Source organism: Limanda limanda, chromosome 8 (assembly GCF_963576545.1).
Source record: "Limanda limanda chromosome 8, fLimLim1.1, whole genome shotgun sequence".
Taxonomy (NCBI): domain Eukaryota; kingdom Metazoa; phylum Chordata; class Actinopteri; order Pleuronectiformes; family Pleuronectidae; genus Limanda; species Limanda limanda.
In genome coordinates this window covers 30,105,555-30,127,388 of record NC_083643.1, presented here as the reverse complement: position 1 = coordinate 30,127,388, position 21,834 = coordinate 30,105,555, and the positions used below count along the sequence as shown (strand labels likewise).

The window sequence follows — 21,834 nt, the reverse complement described above, 5'->3', positions numbered from 1 at the left end:
AATGTGTCTGTGCAGCAAACCTCCCTGCATGTGTGACAGGTAAACCATGGGTAAACTCCAAAGCCAATTCTCCAGATTTTACGCAAACGTCATGCCTGAAAAGGCTTTTCTTCTTTCTTAGGCATAAAGATTGGGGTTCACTTAGACATAGTGTCCTCTGAGCACGTACAGTCAGGACAGTTCATAGTAGTTTCAAAAGGGTTAGGGTTAGAATATTATTTGTAGAACTTACTATGAGGATGTAATGTAATATGTTACCATAAGAACATAACAGTTAACTAACAGGGACTTAGAATCAAGCCTTTGGGAACACCATAAGTTGAGCTGGCCCATCAGTGATGCTGGACTCAACATATTTACTGTGTTAACGCTTGGCAGTGAGTGTGCCTGTTGCTTGGTGGTGGCATTGTAATCATAACAAACAACAATCACAGTTTCGTGCTTGGGACACGCAACATAGCTGGCTTTTCTGCTAACATGTCATTCTATCTATCAATGCAATGCTAAACATAAATACAAAGCGAATCAAATTCACTCAGATGAACATATTCAAGGTTAGCCAGCTGCTTCTGCCTCTTCTATTGCATTATTTTGATTTGATTGGCAAGCTCCTGCAGTTAGGTGTTTGTTTAAACAGGATTTGATTATCTCAACCTCTATGCAACGCAAGCAATGCAACACAACATAATCCCATTGCAGTTCGGAAATCCATGACATCCCCCAAATCAAAGTGAATGAGCAGTGTTTTAGTTGAAGCTGCTTCAGTTAAGTGCAAGCCCAGCTCAACCTACAAAGAGTAAGGTCTCGAACGGTTGGTACTGATCCAGTCTAAGGCAGAATCGCTGTGGCCTTTCACAATATAAGTGCCAAGGGTTACAGATGGAGTCCATAGACACCTAGCAAGCAAGTCATGGCTCAACTGTGATCTATCCAAAACTGCATAAAATGCCCAAAACATTGTATGCAAACACATTTAGATAAAAAAACTACCCTTTTGGACGGTAAGCCTTTAATCACACTCTCTATCATGTAATTAGTCACCCTCATGGAGAAATAAGGAAATAACTGAAGGCAGCTTCAGGTGTAGCATAATGTTACCTACTGCACATCTCTTACAAGTATTAAAATCAGGGAAGGTTCAGTTAGATCCAAACCAAAATTTAGTGGAAATGCTTGGTGGTTCTAGTTAGTCAACCACTGTATATCAGCTATCCCTCTTATTATTGGAACCTGCTCAGTAAAGTGCTTTTATGTAAACACCCTGTATTGGACGGAAGTATGCTCTTTGGTGGTAGAAACATGTACCTCTGAATAACTGAGAAGGGGGAGTGGAAGCTTTAATCTGACTGTGCCATAATGAAAAAATATGCCCCTGCACCTCACGTGAAATATACACCTCACGTGTTTTGCAACCAACCTCCACATGGCAAACTATTGGCCTCCAGTTACACTGTTCAACCCCAAATGGCATCTAAAACATCACATTAAAATATGCAATTCTATTTTCTTAAATTATTAAAAAATATCTTCCATTAAAGATAAGCATTTTGCAATGGGATTCTCAAACACAAATACAGACCATCCTCTCATTCAAACTGTTTTTATTTTGTCCTGTAGTGAAACAGTGGTGGAGGGAACCCTCACCCATCCTTTTGCACTGACACTGTCTGAGGAGACATTATACTGGACCGACTGGCAAACCCGCTCCATCCATGCCTGTAACAAACACAGGGGAGACAAAGCCAGAGAGATCCTCAGTGGGATTTACTCCCCCATGGACATCCAGGTTCTGGAGCCTTATCGTCAGCCTCAGAGTAAGTGTGACTGTTTTAATAATGTGTATGTAGCCTACATAACAGTACATATGCATCTATCATTGAGTACAAATATGGGTATTGAATATGATTCTGCAACACTTTTCTAGTAGGTAAAATATCATGTGTATAAAATATATTTAATAATATTTTTTTGTCCCTTTTCTTTTGCTGATGTCACTGAAGTCAAGACTTCCTGTAGTGACAATAATGGAGGCTGTAGTCATCTCTGCCTACTCTCTCCAGTATTGCCTTTCTACAGCTGTGCCTGCCCCACTGGTGTTCAGCTTAAACCAGACGGAAAGACATGCAAGCCAGGTACAGACCCCATTTGCAGTAGTGTGACCAAAAACTCAACTCCCACTTCTGTTTAGAAAATGAAGTGAGAAGAGCTGTATATGGTACGGAGCCCCCCAGGGGACAGAGGGAAAAAAAATGATGGGTGAAAAGAACTTTCTCAGGATCTCGCAAAAGTTTTGCGAGATCTCAAGATACTTTTGCGAGATCTCGAGATACTTTTGCGAGATCCCGAGATACGGGTTGTGGGCGGGTGCCACAGAGCAGGGAAGCCGAGGCTGAGCGGCTGCGGGGACCGCCGCCTTACTCGCGGAAGTGGGCGACTGTGCATCGATACAGAGACATAACAGGATCGATCCATGTTTTCTGCTCCGTTCATTGTCTTAGCGATGTGCTGCCGCTGAATAATTATAACCAGCGCTGCTCCAGGATCAGAACAGACACTCATTAAAAGTCCGGGCAACCTGTGTGTGTCGGAGTCTGCTTCCGCCTCACGTCCCCCTGTCCAGCGCTCACTTTACACTTTAACAGTAAACACCAGCACTGATCCGATCTGTCATCATCGGATAATAACTAAAAAATACATGTGATTATCAGTTTTAGTGAAGAGGAACAGAGACAAGCATACACACACACGCACACAACCCCCCCCCCCAACACACACACACACAATCTCCCATGACAGACCCTGCAGTCAGTATCTCATAATTATGAGATACTAAGTTATAATAATGAGATGCTAAGTCATAAGACTGTGTGTGTGGGGTGTGTGTGTGTGTTTGTGTGTGTCTCAGCCTCGGCTTCCCTGCTCTGTGGCACCCGCCCACAACCCGTATCTCGGGATCTCGCAAAAGTTTTGCGAGATCTCACCAAAGTATCTCAAGATCTCGCAATAGTATCTCGAGATCTCGCAAAACTTTCTCGGGATCTCGCAAAAGTTTTGTGAGATCTCGCAAAAGTCAGGTTTTTTTTTTTTTTCACCCATCATTTTTCCCCCCCCTGTCCCCTGGGGAGCTCCGTAATATGGTGCACTGATAACAGCATTTTTTAAATCGACACCAGTAAACAGCGCATTAAAGAGAACATACATAATTAATATTATGAATTATTTATCATCCTCCATTTTTCAGGATAACACAAGATCATAACAGACATAATCGGAGGGCACCTTGCTCAAAACTGTGCAATATTAGAGAGAAACCATTATCAGCAAGACCGCTCACCGAAGAAAGAACATGGGATGATCTACATGAGATGTATACCTGGTACACAGTGTTATGAAAGTTTTCTGGAAGCTGGTAAAAGGAGAACTAGGGCAGCAGCTGATGTCTTATGCAGAAGATTTTAATGTAGAATTGATGCATCAAGGAGACCAGAAGTTGGAAAAATATAAAAACGCTATAACAGCAAAGCAAGACGCAGAGTCCATAACTGATGCTTCTTGGCTTTTTAATCACACAAATCAACCATGGCATCATAGAAACACAGTGAAACAAGTAGGAACTAAACAAAATATTAATTCATATCCGATACTAACAGGAAGTACAAGATAATCATTTAATACAAAATAAGATACACCTATTTAAACATCAATGCAAATAACCCTTATAAATAAAAAAATATATTAAATACATGAATAAACATTATAAAAAAATGAAACTACAACATGAGAGAAGTTTGACAGGTTAATCAAGAGTAATCACACTGAAGCTCATTCAAGTCAACACAGCTCGCATGGTATGCACTGTCAATCTAAACAAAGAACAGCTGACCACTGTGAATGAGCGACTCACGCCCGGCACTGCTTGTAGCAAAGGGAATTAGAACGCTTCCTACCTCATTCCACTTACCGAGGGGTGTTCAAACAGGGATTAAAGCAATCATCAAGACGCTGATGGGCAGCAGTGGTTTTATCACGCTCACACAGGAAGTGTCTAATTATCCCAGAGTAGTTGATTTCCCATGCTTAGGAGAATATGAATAACAAAATAAACCCAACACAAAAAATAAATCATCACAAACAAACTGCATAAAATAACAAGTTAGCGGTCAGTTACCAACCGCTAACAGAGTAACATGAGTAATTGTCACACCCAAGTCTCCCACAGTATCCGCATATATCTCCCTCTACTTGCGTCACCCATTCCAACTGCTAGAATTAGTGTCACTCTCCACCTTACGTGTAGGTGTTGGCATCCTATTGGATAGTTAAGCCTAAAGTATGCATAACTAAATCACATTTTGTCCTTAGGACTTGCCACTGGTGAAACACTCAAAAGAGGTAGAGATGGTGCCGCTCTGTCTGTGCGCATATGAGTTAGATATGCGCACAAGAAAAACTAACAAACTGATGTTTGTGTCGTGAGTTTGTAGAACAGGAAGAGGCGGATCCATTAAGCCCCTAAGCGTAGACACTACAATATACTCTTTTATCTATAACCACTTATAAAGCTCACCTTTTTTTAAGACATCTGGTTGTGGACATTAAGCCGCCACTAAAAACGGTCTCTGCGTCCTTATAGACCAAAGACTATTGACAGATGATACATAATGATACATTATCTCACCATGGATGAACTTCCATTATTTGGTCATATATAACAACAAAGCCATTTCCATAGCACATGAGAAAATAGCTAGAACATTACATTTAGCTGACGCTTTCATCCAAAGCGACTTAAAATAGGTGCATTCAACCATGTGGGTACAAACCAAAAACAGCAAGAATCAAGTAAGAACATTTGCTTCAAAAAAGCCAAAAGTGCTACACCCAAGTGCGGCTAAACTGAATATTTGTAATTTTTTAAATATAAACACCAGAGATGACGGTGGTTTATTAGACATCATCTTCTTAACCAAAGTATAGTCGGCTAGATGTGCCTTTAGCCCTCGGCGGAAAAGGTGTACACTTTCTGTTTTCCTGATGTCTATGGGGAGCTTGTTCCACCATTAAGAAGCCAGGACAGCGAACAGTCCTGATTTTGTTTTGTTGCTCGCAGTGAGGGAGCAGCAAACGGATTTACAGATGGAAATTGGAGTGGACAGGCTGGGGTGTAAGGTTAAACCATGTCCTGGATGTTGACTGGGCCCGATCCGTTCACAGCACGGTACTAGTGTCTTGAAAATGCATGCGGGCAGCCACTGGTACCCAGTGAAGGGAGTGGAGTAGTGTGAGTAAACTTTGGTAGGTTGAAGGCCAGTCGAGCTGCTGCATTATGGATGAGCTGCAGAGGTTGGATAGCACTACTATGACCATGGGCTGGACCAGAACATGCGCCGCCTTCTGAGTGAGAAGGGGACGTGTTCTACTGATGTTGTGCAACATGTATCTACAAGAACGAGTTGCTGCGGCAAGTTTGGCAGTAAGGGAGAGTTGACTGTCACACCCTGGTTCCTTGCAGTCTGGGTTGGGGCTACCACAGAGTTGTCAATGGTAATAATAAGGTCATGGGTGGGAGAGCTTTTCCCTGGAAGGAAAAGTAGTTTGGTTTTGTCAAGGTTAATTTTCAGGTGGTGTGCGGACATCTACTGAGAGATGTCAGTCAGACAAGCAGAGTTTCTTCCTGCTACCTGTGTTTCAGGTTGGGGAAAAGAGAGAATTATGTGGGTGTAATTTGCGTAGCTGTGGTAGGAAAAGCCATGTGAGTGAATGAAAGAGCCGAGAGAGTTGGTGTACAGACAGAAGAGTAGAGGACCCACAACTTGGAAGATTTCACAACTTGCCTTCAAATTTATTTGATATGTGGTTTTAGATACTAGGGTCACATTTGACACAGTCTGTTTTGTGACCTCCATTATTATTGTGTTTGGTTCTCTTCAGTGATGCGGCACAGAGTGTATCAGCTTTAATACAAGAGAAAGTTGGGTGGGACACTAACAGACCAGTTACCATGTTGATTCCCACGATGCTAGAACAATAGAACCTTATTCTGCAAAATAAACCACAATGTTAGAGTGCATCTCGCTGTTGAATAGAGTGCATCTGTCTAAGGTGAATCTATTTAAATTGAATGAAGCATGCCCTGTCACTCCACTATGGTTGAAAATCAAAACAACAACGCTCTATTGTGTCAGTCAGTAGTTTGATTCCAAATAAGTGCATGCGTGCATTCATGTTTTTCTATGGCTGCCTTGACAAATTTAAGTTTCAAACCATTCTTTTGAGGACATTTTTATGGTTGATACTTTTTTCTTTTTTTCTTTTTCACGTTTTAGGGTTTAAGTTAGAGTTAGCTAGGGATTAGGGATTTATCATGGCTTAGGTCAGGGGTAAGAGGCAGGGAATGCGCTGTGAGGACATTCTTTGGAATGTCCTCACAAATAATGCAAGAAGTGTGTGTTTTTGTCTTTGTTACCCAACTTCTCATTTGTTTTACTTGGCTGGTTAAATTGAAGGAGTTTGTTATTCTTCTGGCACCAGAATGTGTATGTTTAAAAGTGTGAGACTGTCTGTCAGGAGTCTTAAAGTGTCTTGGTGTCCCGTTGCCTCATCCATTTAGGAAACCATGAAACAAATCTTGATGTCCAATCTAAATCAGTGCTGAGGCGGACAGATGTCAGATTTTGATTCTGTGAAAGCCGACACTTTGAGAAATTGGATATCGTGAGTTGTGCATTGAAACATAATGTGGGAAGTACACAATTTATTTAACACGCATTTTAATGTCTTCTTTTATAAAATATTAATTTTTATGGATCTCTTAGAAACGTCAGTAATTTTTTTTGCTCTGCAGTTTTGTCTTTGTCTTTGGATTCAAATTAATTGATCTGAACTGTGAGACAAAGTTGAGTAGGATGAGGCAGATAAGGGAATAGAAAGACACTTTGAACTGCTTTACATATGCGCTGTTCAAAGTCAGAGGTGTGAGAGACAAAGACAAAAAACGTATATATTTATATGGATCTGTGTGACTTTGGACAAATGAGCAGGCATTTTACCCTAGAGGGACCTTACTATGTAAAGTGCCTTGAGTTAATGTATATTATGATTTGGCATTCTATACATTAATTGTAATTAAATTAAGCACAACTTGGGGCTACCGTCCCCCCATTGAGGCTATGTCTCACCCGTAGCGGCCCGGGTTTGAGTCCGACCAGCGGCCCTGTGCTTCCCCCCTAAACAGCTCTCTGTCCTCTCCAAATTAAATACTTAAAATGTGGATTTTTTTTTTTTTAATTAAGCTCAACTTAGAATATCAGACATGTTTGTGAACAGCAAGTGTGATTACCCTGATGTCATAAGGCTTATTTTTTGCATTCATAGAATAGACTATTTTCTAATATTTGTCATAGTTTGGGAGTTTGAAAAATATGGGCATTTACCGGGCATGAATGAAATCTGCATATACAGTGGATATAAAAAGTCTACACACCCCTGTTAAAATGCAAGGTTTTTGTGATGTAAACAAATGAAAGAAAGATGAATCCTGTCTGAACTTTTTCAACCTTTAATGTGACTTATTAACGTTAACAATTCAGTTGAAACCTTTTAAGCAGAAAAATAAAAAACCTACAATAACCTGGTTGCATAAGTGTGCACACCCTTAACCTAATACTTTGTTGAATTTTTTGATTGTATTACAGCACTCAGTCTTTTGGGGTAGGAGTCTATTAGCATGGCCCATCTTGACTTGGCAATATTTTCCCACTCTTTTTTGCAAAAGAGCTCCAAATCTGTCAGACTGCGAGGGCATCTCCTGTTCACAGCCCTCTGCAGATCACCCCACGAATGTTCAAATGGAATCAGGTCTGGACTCTGGCTGGGTCATTCCAAAACATTAATCTTCTCCTGGTGAAGCCATGCTTTTGTTGATTTGGATGTATGCTTTGGGTCGTTGTCATGCTGATAGGTGAAATTCTTCTTCATCTTCAGCTTTCTAATGGAAGCCTGAAGGTTTGTGCCAAAACTGACTGGGATTTTTTAACTGTTCATAATTCCCTCCACCTTGACTAAGGCCCCTGTTCCAGCTGAAGTAAAATAGCCCCAAAGCATGATGCTGCCACCACCATGCTCCACTGTGGGTATAGTGTTCTTTGGGTGATGTGCAGTGTTGTTTTTGCGCAGAACATACCTTTTGGAAGGATGGCCAAAAAGTTCTACCTTGGTTTTATCAGACCATAACACATTTTCCCACAAGCTTTTTGGAGACTTCATGTATGTTTTTGCAAAATTTAGCCGGGCTTGGATGTTTTTCCTGGTAAGAAAAGGCTTCTGTTTTGCCACCCTACCCCATAGCCCACACATACGAAGAATACGGAAGATTGTTGTCACATGTAGTACACAGCCAGTACAGCCAGAAATTCCTGCAGCTCCTTTAATGTTGCTGTAGGCCTCTTAGAAGCCTCCTTGAACAGTTTTCTTCTTGTCTTTTCATCAATTTTGGAGGGATGTCCAGTTCTTGGTAATGTCACTGTTGTGCCATATTTTCTCCACTTGATGATGGCTGTCTTCACTGTGTTCCATGTTATATATCTAATGCCTTGGAAATAATTTTTTACCCTTCTCCTGACCGATACCTTTCAACCATGATATCCCTCTGATGCTTAGGAAGCTCTCAGCGGACCATGGCTCTTGCTGTAAGTTGCAACAAAGAGAATGTCAGGAAAACCCTACTAGAACAGCTGAACTTTATTTGGGATTAATCAGAGTCACTGTAAATGATTGCAGGTGTGTAATGACTACTATTTAACATGAGTTTGAATGTGATTGGTCAATTTTTAATACAGCCACATCCCTAGTTATAAGAGGGTGTGCACAATTATGCAACCACATTATTTTATTTTTATTTTTCCCCCTAAAAGATTTCAGTTTGTTTTTTCAATTGAATTGTTCACGTTAAAGGTCATATGGGTTAGGGTTAGTATAGGTGGAAAAAGTTCAGAAAGTTCACAAAAACCTTGCATTTAACAGGGGGTGTAGAATTTTTATAGCCACTGTATCTCTTTAATTTTTACCTTTTTCAAGGTCTCTTGTTTGTTCTACAACTTCTACAACAAATGCATTTTCTCCACCACACCATCCAAGTGCCCCTCTAAATGAAAGAAATATAACCACATCCAGCACCTCTACTTCATAGATGGTACATAATGGAGGATTAGTCTGTTTTGAGCAGGACATCAAGAAAGATACCAACACAGCTGCAGAAATACATGATAAATTGTAGAAATGAGTATCATCACAAATAAAGGACCAAACGCAGCTGTAACAAACTCTCCAATGAGTCCTTTAGTGCTGCTTAAATCAACAGGAATCAACGTTGAATTCAACATTTGTGTTTATGTAGGAGCAGAACAGGTCTTATTGCTGGCTCGACGCACTGACCTGCGGAGAATCTCACTGGATCTGCCAGACTTTACTGACATAGTGCTACAGGTAAACATTTACAAACTTATCAGTCTTGTCAGTCAATCAATCAATCAAATTTTATTTGTGAGCGAGCACACAGTCGCCATACTGAGACTTGTTATTGTCTCTCTTGTGTATTCATCTTTTCTTTTTACTTTGCTCATGCAGGTTGATGACATTCGACATGCCATCGCTATAGACTACGACCCTATTGAGGGTTACGTCTATTGGACAGACGATGAGGTTCGGGCCATCCGACGATCCCACATTGATGGCAGTAATGCCATGATGCTGGTTACCACGGAGATCAACCATCCAGATGGCATTGCTGTGGACTGGGTGGCCAGGAACCTGTACTGGACCGACACTGGCACTGACCGCATTGAGGTGGATTTGATACATAACCTAATTTATTTTCAACTTTTAGATTTTTAAATACCAGTGATTTTGTTCATTTGGATGAATAACCACTACAACTGACCAATCAGACCATCCCTGCCCATGGTATAATTTCATGATCAGAATCAGAAAGGATTTATTGCCAATAGGTTTACACCTACCTGGAATTTTCTTTTGTAAATAGGTGCATGCATTTAACATAAAGCATAAAAACATATAAAGACCACAGTGTTTATGATGTGTAGCTCAACACAGAAAACAACCACCCTGATTCTTATCAAAGAAAAAAACTGAAAAACAGGCAGGATTATCATAAATAGTGATACAAGTATTTTGTATTCTAATACTGAATTGTGTCATGTGCTGTTCCAGGTTACCAGGCTGAATGGAACCTCTCGCAAAATTTTAATTTCAGAGAACCTGGATGAACCCAGAGCCATCGTCCTGGACCCCGTAAATGGGTGTGTGTTTGTGTGTGTGTCAGTGGAGTTTGCACTTTACAATTTAAAAGGAAAACTCAAGTTCTATGAATTTGAATTACTTTGACTGATAGCAGTATTTACTCATCAAATCCTGACCATTTGTTGGACATTCTAGAGAGCTTGGAGTGGCATTTCGATGTTCATCTTGGGATTCTCAAAATGTTTACATTTTCCAGATAGGACTTATATTCACTCATTAAAAGGGATAGTTCACTGAAAAATCTGAATTCACTCATTATCCATTCACCACTATGCCAATGGAGGGTCGGGTGAAGTGTTTGTGTTCACAAAGTACCTTTGGAGTTTCATGGGTAAACAGTATTGCTTGCCCTTGGATGAGAGCTTGTGTGCAGTGTGTTTGGTGTGAGGATATCAGAGAAAATTTAGCAGTGAATTTTTTATTTTCTGGTGAACCATCCTTTTAATGTACAATACATTTTGATACTTAATGAGTTTTAGAGACTGCCCTCAGGGTTTTTTGTGGCTGAGAACCAGAGAGATTAATTTTAAAAGAACAACATCTAACTAATAAAGCAATGGAAGATGACATGAGGTTTGGATATATCCAAAAATATGGATATAATTTTCTATCCAAGCAAAAACTAAAATGAATGGATTCTAAAAATCTGGATATTTGTAAATTAATAATGACCTTTTGACTGGAATTAGGCATCATATTCTCTTGTTGCCGCGGTCTCTTTCAGCTACATGTACTGGACTGATTGGGGTGAGCATCCCAAGATTGAGCGAGCCAACCTGGATGGAACAGACCGGCTTGTTCTGCTCAACAGCTCTCTGGGCTGGCCCAACGGACTGGCAATCGATTATGCTGCGGGAAAACTATACTGGGGGGATGCTAAAACTGACAAAATCGAGGTATGTCTAAGAGCAGACTAGATAATATCTCATGTTTATGTGTTGTCTCCAGGTTATTCTTAGACAGCTGAAAGATGGATGCTATGGGGAGTTCTGTACTATATTTTTACTGTGTGGTTAGTTAGGATGTTTTGCAATAACAAACTGCATGCTACCAGCTGTAAATGGTCTGTATTTATATAGTGCTTTTGTAGTCTTGATGACCTCTCAAATCACTTGATTGTACAATTTTACATAGAGCTGGGTATTCCCACTGATTTCCCAAATCAATTTGATTCTGATTCACAAGGTCTCGATTCGATTTCTGATTTAATCAATCAATCAAATTTTATTTGTATAGCCCATATTCATGAATCACAATTTGTCTCATAGGGCTTTAACATTGTGAGACATCCTCTGTCCTTAACCCTCAACAAGAGTAAGGAAAAACTACTAAAAAAAAACTTTTAACAGGATAAAAATACGTAGAAACCTCAGAGAGAGTCACACGTGAGGGATCCCTCTCCCAGGACGGACAGAAGTGCAATAGATGTCAAGTGTAGGAAAACATCATCAGGACGAAGGTTTTTAGCAGCAATGATGAGGATAAACTTTTTGATAAGTTAAGGATAACTTCAATACCATATGTCAGCAGTCCTTCTGCAATCAGTCTATGGTCAGCAGCCAGCAAGATTATGATCCACCATCAAGATCGGATGCCACTATAGTCCACAGTCATTGTCCACTGCCGCCAGTTAGGATCAATCATCAACTGCCACCACGGTCGTGGTCCACCACCATTATCTGACGCCAACGCGACAAAGGATCCTCCATTCCCACTACGGTCAGCCTGCACGACATAGAATCCACCACACTGGATCCAACACCGCGTCCACCGACACGCGATCAATAAATCGCAATCCATGATGATGTGGCCACAGCGGCGGGTACTGCATCTGCGGGCGATAAGGCACAGGGACGCCGGGGAAGGGGTCGACTGATATTTAAATTTTGCTTGGATGTGAAAGACATTTTCAGAGAACTAATACTGTAAACTTGGTGCATTATTAAAGATATTAAGGTAGGCCTATCACTATACCAAATTTTGTTGGATGATATATTGTCCCAGAAATAATTGTGATGAATTATATTATTGTCATCATTTTTAAACCATTTCATACTGATATTATGATAATATTATAGCATTATAATATCCCTTTCAAAGAGCAACAAACTTCTTTTTAGATATTTAGTCTGACATTGGAATTAGAATTAAAAGTATTAAAATAAAACAAAATAAACCACACACAACCAAAACAATAAATAAAATGGTCTCTCTGGCGTTGTTACCAAAAATTGCTCTTCAATAAATATTGCACAGGATATATGTTACCAGCTCGGGAAACAGGATAGGATGATTATGATTGTATTAGGTTTTCCAGCATATTCTTAAGGATTCTGTGTGTGTGTGTGTGTGTGTGTGTGTGTGTCAGCGCATGTCGCTCTTCACACCGCACAGGCGATCACGATTATCAAGTTATCATTCCAGTCACTTTAACCATTATGTCCTGGCTCTGCCTGTCTTGTGATGCAGCTAACAGGTGAACTTAGTAATCACGTCCGAATAACTTTTAATGAGTGTTATTGTTTAGTGGGATAGCGAATGCAGGTCAGCAGTAGTGTGGAGGGAGGACACAGGGAACCAAGTGGACGGTAAGGTTTGACATTGTCCTGGATATAGACTGGACCCGATCCGTTCACTTCATCGGTGTTTTGAAACGGATGCGGGCAGCCACAGGTAAGTGAGCTTAGTTAGGTTAAAGACCAGTCAAGCTGCTGCATTCTGGATGAGCTGCAGAGGTCGGATAGCACTAGCAGTTAAGGCTCCAGTATGCTACTATGTATCCGTTTCTCGGAGAGGGCTCCACGGGGGGCAAAGAGTCTTTTTGATTTTTACTTCTCCGACCACTGTACGTCGAAAAAAATCCACCGCCAAACACATAGGTGGCGCAACGGAAGACGAGCTCAGAGAAGCCTACCCCATTTGGGAAGAAGAAGTCCACGTGTCTCTGTTTACCTCTGTTAGCTTGCCTCCCACACACTGAACCATGGCAACTAACAGAACTAAATAAAGTGACACCCAGCGGGTCAAAATGCTGATGTAATCGTTTCTTAGCGCAGCGGTTCCCCGGTCTTGTTTCCGAACTGTGTTGCTGATTCCACAGCTTGAATCTGCTTGAGGCTACATGTAGCTAGAAGCTACACGGAGCTAGCTCCCCCCCCAGCTTCCACACACAGTCAGCAGGGACTCCCGACACTAACTACTACCCAGTGTTTGCTTCTAACCTGACGGTATTATAGAAACAGTGTCATGATAGAAGTGGAATTAAAGTCGTGACGGCGGGTTTTTGCACTGTTACCACCGCAGTTAGCATGGTGGCTAGCCCGCTAGCGCCGTTTTGAAAGCTCGTTATAACCGTATGTGACCGTGCACACATGCCGTCAGTGCTCTAACGAGCCACCGTCAGCCGGACAACTCCGCTGGCTTAACACACACGTCACATTAATCGTAGAATCATAGTTGTGTTCGTGTTTGTTGCTACAGGGAAGTAAACAGGAAGTTTGAGGTCCGGAAATACGGAAATTACGTCATACGGAAATGATGTCGTTCGCGGACCAATCACAGCCAAGAGCTGTCCGTGGGGTCTCCGACATAAACACGGAGAGTTAGAAAAATCAGAGGTGTACGAAAAGCTCTCCGAGGCGCTCGGAGAGGGCGTTCCACGACGGATAGGGCGGTCTTGTCTGTCCGTAATAGAAAAAACGGAGAGGCATAAATTGGCCTTAAGTCCTGCCAGTAGGGAGTTGCAGTAGTCTAGGCATGAGATGACCAAAGCCTGGACCATAAACTGCGCCGCCTTCTGAGTGAGAAGGGAACGTATTCTCTGGATTTTGTGCAGCATGCATCTACACGAGCGGATTGTTGCAGTTATGATAGTAGTAAGGGAGAGTTGACTGTCGAGTGTCACACCCTGGTTCATAGCAGTCTGGGCGGAGCTTACCACGCAGTTGACCAAGGTTATGGTCAGGTCATGGATGGGAGAGCCTTTCCTTGGAAGGAAAAGGAGTTCAGTCTTATCAAGGTGTGTGCTTACCTGTGTTTCAGACTGGGGAAAAGAGAGGATTAGTTGGGTGTCATCTGCATAGCTGTGGTAGGAAAAGCCTTGGGAGTGAATGACAGAGCCGAGAGAGTTGGTATACAGAGAGACAAGGAGAGGACCCAGGACAGAACCTTGAGGGCCCCCGGTAGTGAGAGGACAAGGTTCTGACACAGACCCTCTCCAAGTTACCCGGTAGGTGCGGAAGACTGGGATCGAACTACCGACTTTCAAGAAAGAGGACAACCTCTCCCCTTAGACACAGCTTTCCCTGTCATTTTGTCATCTATTCAAGACTACCTCAGATTATTAGGCAGTGCATAGAATGACCAACCATCTTTGCACTAGGTGCGAGAGTATGAGGATAAATGGAAGTACATGCTCGAAAATAGTTAACTCTTACTGGGTACTATTCATTCACTGTCTCAGGCCCTTTTCATTGATGTTATAAAGCTCTTAGAGATCAGATCACAAGTGGGCAGTGCTAGTGCAAGTATTTCTGTTCACACCAGGCATTACAATACGTCCTGAGTGTGTCTACAGGGACCACTTGTGAAAGGATCCCATTTCTCCACTCTATGTGCAAATCATTTATGTCATTTGTTTTCTTTTAAACCAAGTGATGTTTTTACCTAGTCTGAGTTAAAGATGTGTCTGTTGTCAATGTGTTTTGTTTGTGTGTGTACACGGCATGTTCAGTGTGAATGGTTAAGTGAAATACGTTTCCAGGGCTGTATCGATTCTCAAACCAAGACTTAAATTGCGGTCCAAACTTCCACGGTTTCAGTTCGGGATTTTCAGATACCCACACACTGCCACAGGCTGTCTGAGTCTCTCTCTGTCTCTCTCTAGCAGTTTAAAAGCATTGAACTCTGCAGATATTCCGTATTTAATTCCAGAGAAGGTGCATGTGTGAACCCAGCGAAGGATCACCGCTGTGTTTTCTACGGGGCATCTCACTCTGACATTCGTGTTAACACACGCACCTTTACCAGGAGAAAATACAGAGGAACTGTGGAGTCCAGTGCATGTCTGGAAGCAGCTTAAGAAACACTAGGAAGTGAGATATGGCTGTAAAATGTGACTGACAAGACCATGGAAAGAGACGAACAAGATGAAACAGCTAAATACGATGAACTGACGAAGACATAGGGAAACACAGAGACTTATAAACACAAGGGAGGCAGGGATGACTGAACACAACTTAAACATTTTAGGTACAGGTGCAGACAATCACAGGGGTGGGAAACAGGACAAAGGCATGAAATAGAGTCACAGACACAAAGGAATATTTCAAAATAAAAAAGGAAACAGAACAAATACACAACTAAGTACAAATCTTAACACAAGGAAAACCAAGGTAAATGTCCATTAACTAATGAGTCCATAACCAGAACCCAAACAGTCTTTCTGGCTTTTGTCAAAAGTTCATCACCACCATGGCAGAATCATGACAGAAACATAATTTTCAAATGAAAACATGGTAGTATTGATGAAGTCTCAGAGCACACAAGTCCACACCCCATTGTTAGATGCAAAGGGCAGCAGGCTGGGGCTGGGGGTTGTTGTTATTTTTGTTGCCCTTCCCACTCTCACGAGCATCAGAAAGGAAATGGCGAAAATCTAAACACCCTGACGACCTGCTCACTTATCAGTCCCTTCTTTCCTCTTTCTCTGCTTATATTTCCACAGCCAAAAGCACTTTTTACCAAACAACAATTCAAACCACATTTTCTAACCCCTTAAACTCTTCATATTTTCCAACCTCCTCAGTCCCCCTCTTCCTTCCTCCCTTCTACCAAGGCACTTAGTCAACTATTTTACAAAAAAGATAGATGACATACGCTCCTCATTTTGTAATCCTCCGGCTTTAACTACATTTCCATCAACTTCATCTTCATCCCCTTCTCTTTCCTCTTTCACCCCCCTGTTTCCCAATCAAGTTCTTACCTTTGTAAGACAGCCTGTCAACTGGCTGTTTCCCTAACTCTCTGAAGGAGGCAAGAGTAAATCCTCTCCTGAAGAAACCCACCCTCGACCCGTCTTAAGTAAATAACTACAGACCTGTCTCTCTTCTTCCCTTTCTTTCCAAAACTCTCGAGCGTGCTATCTTTAATCAACTCTCCTCCTATCTTCACCATAATAACCTTCTTCACCCTCACCAGTCTGGTTTCAAGGCAGGCCACTCAACTAAGACTGCCCTCCTTGCTGTCTCTGAGCAACTTCACACTGCTGGAGCAGCCTCTCTCTCCTCTGTCCTTATCCTTCTACACCTCTCTCCTGCATTTGACACAGTGAACCACCAGATCCTTATTTAATCCCTTCAGGACCTGGATGTCTCAGGCTCTGCTCTCTCCCTGCTCTCATCCTACCTCAATGACTGCACTTACTGGGTAACTTGGAGAGGATCTGTGTCTGAACCTTGTCCTCTCACTACTGGGGTCCCTCAAGCTCCCGTCCTGGGTCCCCTCCTCTTCTCTCTGTACACCATCTCTCTCGGCTCTGTCATTTACTCACATGGCTTTTCCTACCATAGCTATGCTGATGACACCCAACTAATCCTACTAGAAGGGGCTGGCTGCTCCTTCTCTCTCCCCCTTCTTTCTGTCAGGTTTAAAGAACCCACTTCACAGGGCTGTTTTCACATTCAACCTTGATTTGATCCTGTTGAAAAGAATTTGATGTTTGGAGTGAAAACTTGTTTTTATTGTACATCTTCTACCGTTTCTCTCTCTTTTATGTGTGTGTGTGTGTGTGTGTGTAGTCTGATTTTGTTCAGTATTTGTTGTATATACACAAGAAGACCAAAGCTGTAGTATTTGAAGGGTTTTGCCAGATTTACACCTCAGTGTCAGCGTAGCAGGTCCTCTGAAAATTAACTGCAATATATTTAAGCTTTGATCTTGTTTTTGTTGTCCATCATATCTATCAGTAATAATAATCTGCACTTAAATTAGGTTGCTGACACCAGAGAATATACTTACATATTCATGTAGGGTTAAGAATGAGCATCATGAACAGTCAGATGATCAGACATAATCTGATCATAATTTTATTAATGACCAGTGATGTCTCAGATTGCAAAAATTAGCTATTTGACTTTTGTTAGTCCCTTATTTCAGTGTGTGGACAGCATGAATGTGTGTATTTATAAAGCTTGTGTTGGAAACTTCCCTACAACTGCCATGGTTAAGTGATTAAATTAGTGGTCAATTGAAAGAGAATAAAACAACAACTATTCTGATGAGTCATTTATTATCACCAACCAACTAGAGTTCATCATTATTATTGAATTTGGGGATTGTTGGTCCGACTAGAAAAGCGCTGTATAAATACAAAAAGCATTTACCATTTACAGACACATTCACAACAGCAACAGATCCTCTGCATTATTCAGGCAAGAGGTAGAGCAGTCGGGTGCAGAAGGCAGAGGCAGGAAGTAACGTATTCATTCTCTAATTTTCTTAACCTTATACAGGCACCTCATGTCTAGTTCAGCTCATGTCTAAAATAAGCTTAACTGTATCAGGACATGTGATCATACAACATTTGTAAAACATGAGAACCTTAAATGTAACAGAGTCACTTAGGTAACTAATGAATGTGGAATTTGGTCTCTTTTAATGCTTTTCCTGAAGTAAGCACTGAGTGTTGTGACTCAGGTCTCCTCTGCCTCTGATAGAACATACTGCAGAGCTGAATGGATCAATTAGATAAAAGAGTGACATAAAGTGTTGTTTGGAAACTGGCATTTGTGTAGTCCTGCTCTGCCCTAATGCTTTAACCCCTGTGAGGACCATGGAACATGATTTCAGGCAGCTTTATGAAACGGAGGAGCCTCACTTTACAACAGTGTAAGTGTTAAAAGTGGAGCCGGCAGCCAAGGAGAGGCAAACACACGTATAGAAGCCTCGAGGGACAGGCAACAAGAAACTCAGTTGTTTCACCAACCAGAGTATATGAAGCTGAGAACTGTCTTAAGTTATACAACATTAAAACTGTGTGTGGACATGACTTTCAGATACATTTAGTGTAACATTTCCAGATTTGTCCAGAACTGGATCGAAGGCCTTTAACATTATTAAAGACATTTCCCATGCTGAAACCAGTTTTCTGGTGTTTCAGTGTTTCCAACACAAAACATTGCACATGTAAGTTAATGTAGAGCTGTATATTAATAGTTGATATGTGTGTCAGATGACAGCTCGGCATTACACAATAGAGCCCAAGACAATTGCAGCTTTCCTGGGTTTCTATCATATTGTGTTTGCTGTTTAGTGTAATATCCATGGACAGAGAAGGATCAGTGTGCAGCTGTCCTGTGGCAGTAAGGTTTGAACAGGATTCGAATAACTTCTTTCCTTCACATGAACAAAAAGCAAAGCTCAATTGCAGTTTGCAGTCAATAAGTAGCACTTAATTGACGCAAGCCATTTTTTAAAACTCCTTTCACATGAACACTTTTTCCTCATACAACCTCAAGTTTCTATTTATTCATGTATTGGTTGTTTGCGATACATGAAAAATCTAGGATTTTTACAAGTCACATACCTGGAGCATATTGTTCATATATTTAGTCTTTTTTTTCACACTTTTAACAAGTCGTTTCGCTACCAGTGTCTTATATTAAAGGTTATTGGCTGAGACTGAGTTTTTACATTAATTCTAGGTGGTTGCATCTTCTACTGGAAGCTAACGCCAAGCTAATGCTAGCTTGAAGCAGAAGAGGTGGGTGCCAGGGGAATCTTCGTGTTAAACTGACAAAAAGAGGGATTGGAAGTAAAGTTGTAATAAGTGTTGCCAACCGTCCTGTAAAATAGGGAATCGTTCTGTAACTGGACACTAAAAGACTCGTTCCCTATTTTCACAAGCGATTTGTGTGACAAAAATGTGGGAAACCCTCCTGCTCTTTAATCCCTCAGTCTCTCATGTCATATTTCACTTTTTTCAAGCACAGAATGAGCTTTTCATTGGTCGAGACGTGTTCAATGAGTCAAGGCACACAGAAAGACCAATGAGAAGCATGAGTAATAGTGTTGCTTCGTTAGGGCTTACAGCTATCTTTTCCAAGAAAAAAACTGAAAAGATTTCAGAAATACAGAGGGGAATGGGGAAAGTATTTTCAATGGTTGGGATCAGTGGGCGACAATGTCTACAGGGCCAACTGCACCGTCTACCACTGTGTTTTATATTTGTCATGGTGGAACTTGTGACATAAAACAACATGCTTTCTGAGAAAATCACAAGAGGATTGACAGGCTGTGGGGTGCAAAGGGAGCACTCTCAAAGTTATTTGTCCCTCTGGCATCTCTAGATGCTAATCTGGTATGTACAATAATCCTATCTTCTTTTTTTTTAACAGAAATGTTGACATAGCTACAGGGCAACTTCATCAGGCTATGAGAACATTTAACTAGTCCTTAAAACTTTGACTTAAAACAAGTCTTTATTCTATTTAAAATCAAAGTTTTTGCACTTATCAATTATTTTATCTGTATCTGCACTTTTGCATGTTTTTAAATGAGTTCATGTCAAAGACTACTTGACTTAAGAGAGGCCTGCTAGAGGTAGGCGACTGTGACTTTGACTTTAGGTGAAGAATTTAGTCAGATAAAAATGGTAAATTGAGATATAATCTATAAGGGTTAGTAACAGATTACTTTTAATATTTTAATGACAGTAAGCAGCACATTATATTACAGCTTTTCAAATTGAATGGAGTGGGACTCTCAAGACACCCCTGCTTTGCAGACCTGTCATACTTGGTAAGAATATAGTATATAGTATATTGTATTGTAAGTGCTGGTTTGAAACCTAGTAATTACCTTTTTATACTTAAGCATAAATGCATGTTACATTTCCATTTTAAACCAGAACATCACCTTAATTAAGTATTCTAATATGTTATCGTGATTTCATCGATAATAACTTTGGAGCTGCTTAGTAGATACTAAATGGGAAACAGATTTTGTGGACCCACACAATGTTTTCCTTTTTTATACCTAAATTAGCTTTTTGTTGTAGTGCTCTTTGATCTGAAACTGAAAATATAATATACTCCAAATGAACTGTCTATAGAGCAGTTCCACATGTAATACTTGATGGCATCACCGATTACATTTTCACACTCCCGTTTTTGAATTTTAGAGTTATACATACTTACTAATATTTTTGGACTGTCTAAAACCATAGCAATAACGCATGAATAATGGTAATTGACAACTCTACTGTAATATTATTTCTTTACAATCTGCTACTTTTCAGTTGGATATAGACTTTGGGAAAATACTTTCGGTGAAAGAAGACCTTCCTTTAAAAATTGGGAAGTGCCTATTCTTCCAAAATTACTGAAAGGGGCTGACCTTGAAAATGATCTCAATGTCCAACCAGCTGTTGAGGAGAGGGATGGTAAGTTACCTTCCATGCATGTCAGATGGCCCCTGGTCCAAACATTTTTTTGTTTGGGAAATTTGATGCACAACTTAATGTTTGTAGTTAAACCAGTAATTGTATGAATGGGATTTGTTTTTGTGTTCTGCTCAGAATCAAGTTGCTTCAGAGACCTCCAGCTCACACACTATTTACCTCCTACTACGTCATGGAGGGCCAAAGGATGGATGAGATGCAGCGTCAAATCAGCCCTATCTTACACACTCTTGTCTATGAATGTGTTTTTATGAATCTCATCTCAGTTATCAACAAATGTTGATGAGGCTTTTGCTTTTGCATCCAGATTGGATGATATGGAAATAAATGCGACAATATTTTGGACCTTTTCAACATTACATCACAATATGTGCTTAAATATGGAAAATCGCATTTTAAAAAATAATAACCCAATTGATTGTTAAATTTTGGCAGTGGAGACAAAGAAGAGGCTGGCTAGTAGGTTCCCAGGGACGGCACAAGGGCTGAGCACATGGAAAAAACTCTGCATTGAAGACACAAATGCAGGCGAGCAGCAAGGCCAAAAGGATTCCCTTAGCAAATGGAGAAAAACACATCTAAGGCATTTAGAACAGGCTAAGAATGCAGCGCAACTACCGAACAAGACGGAATTACCTGGCAGCACAGTGGAGTGAAGACAGGTCTTTTATGGGCAGGTTGATTAGCTGAGTGGAGGCAGGTGTGACTTGTCTGATGCAGGGGAAGCCAATCACGCCCCCTGTCACACACATACCATAAAAATATATGTTACTGTATCCCACAAAATCTGATATCTAGCTTTGGAAGTTTTTTAGCTTGAAAATAATTATTTTTGCAATGTGTGAATAACTATTATATGATCAGTTTATCACTATTTTAGATGATTTAATTATTTTAATAAATGTCACCTGAATTCGATGCATTTGTTTGATTTGGAGAATTTTATTGCAATTTAAGCACACAAAGAATATAAAAAAATATGTATAAACACATTTTTATTTTTAAATGTTCTAATGAACTGATTGTGTTGAAAGCTACACAAACTATGTTTCTTAACT

At 40.7% G+C, this 21,834-nt stretch overlaps 1 protein-coding gene and 1 long non-coding RNA gene across 2 annotated transcripts in view; both read left to right on the top strand.

The window, feature by feature from the left end:
• Positions 1–21,834, top strand: part of lrp5 (low density lipoprotein receptor-related protein 5) — a 74,249-nt gene that overhangs the window by 20,308 nt on the left and 32,107 nt on the right. The window contains exons 6-11 of the mRNA XM_061077103.1: positions 1,618–1,814; positions 2,001–2,132; positions 9,395–9,483; positions 9,625–9,843; positions 10,228–10,316; positions 11,042–11,213. Of these exons, the coding sequence (XP_060933086.1) occupies positions 1,618–1,814; positions 2,001–2,132; positions 9,395–9,483; positions 9,625–9,843; positions 10,228–10,316; positions 11,042–11,213 (898 nt within the window). The remainder of the gene's footprint in view (positions 1–1,617; positions 1,815–2,000; positions 2,133–9,394; positions 9,484–9,624; positions 9,844–10,227; positions 10,317–11,041; positions 11,214–21,834) is intronic.
• LOC133009579 (uncharacterized) lies at positions 20,002–21,661 on the top strand. Its single transcript, XR_009680549.1, has 3 exons — positions 20,002–20,115; positions 20,615–20,758; positions 20,894–21,661. It is a non-coding gene; the product is annotated as an uncharacterized LOC133009579 (long non-coding RNA).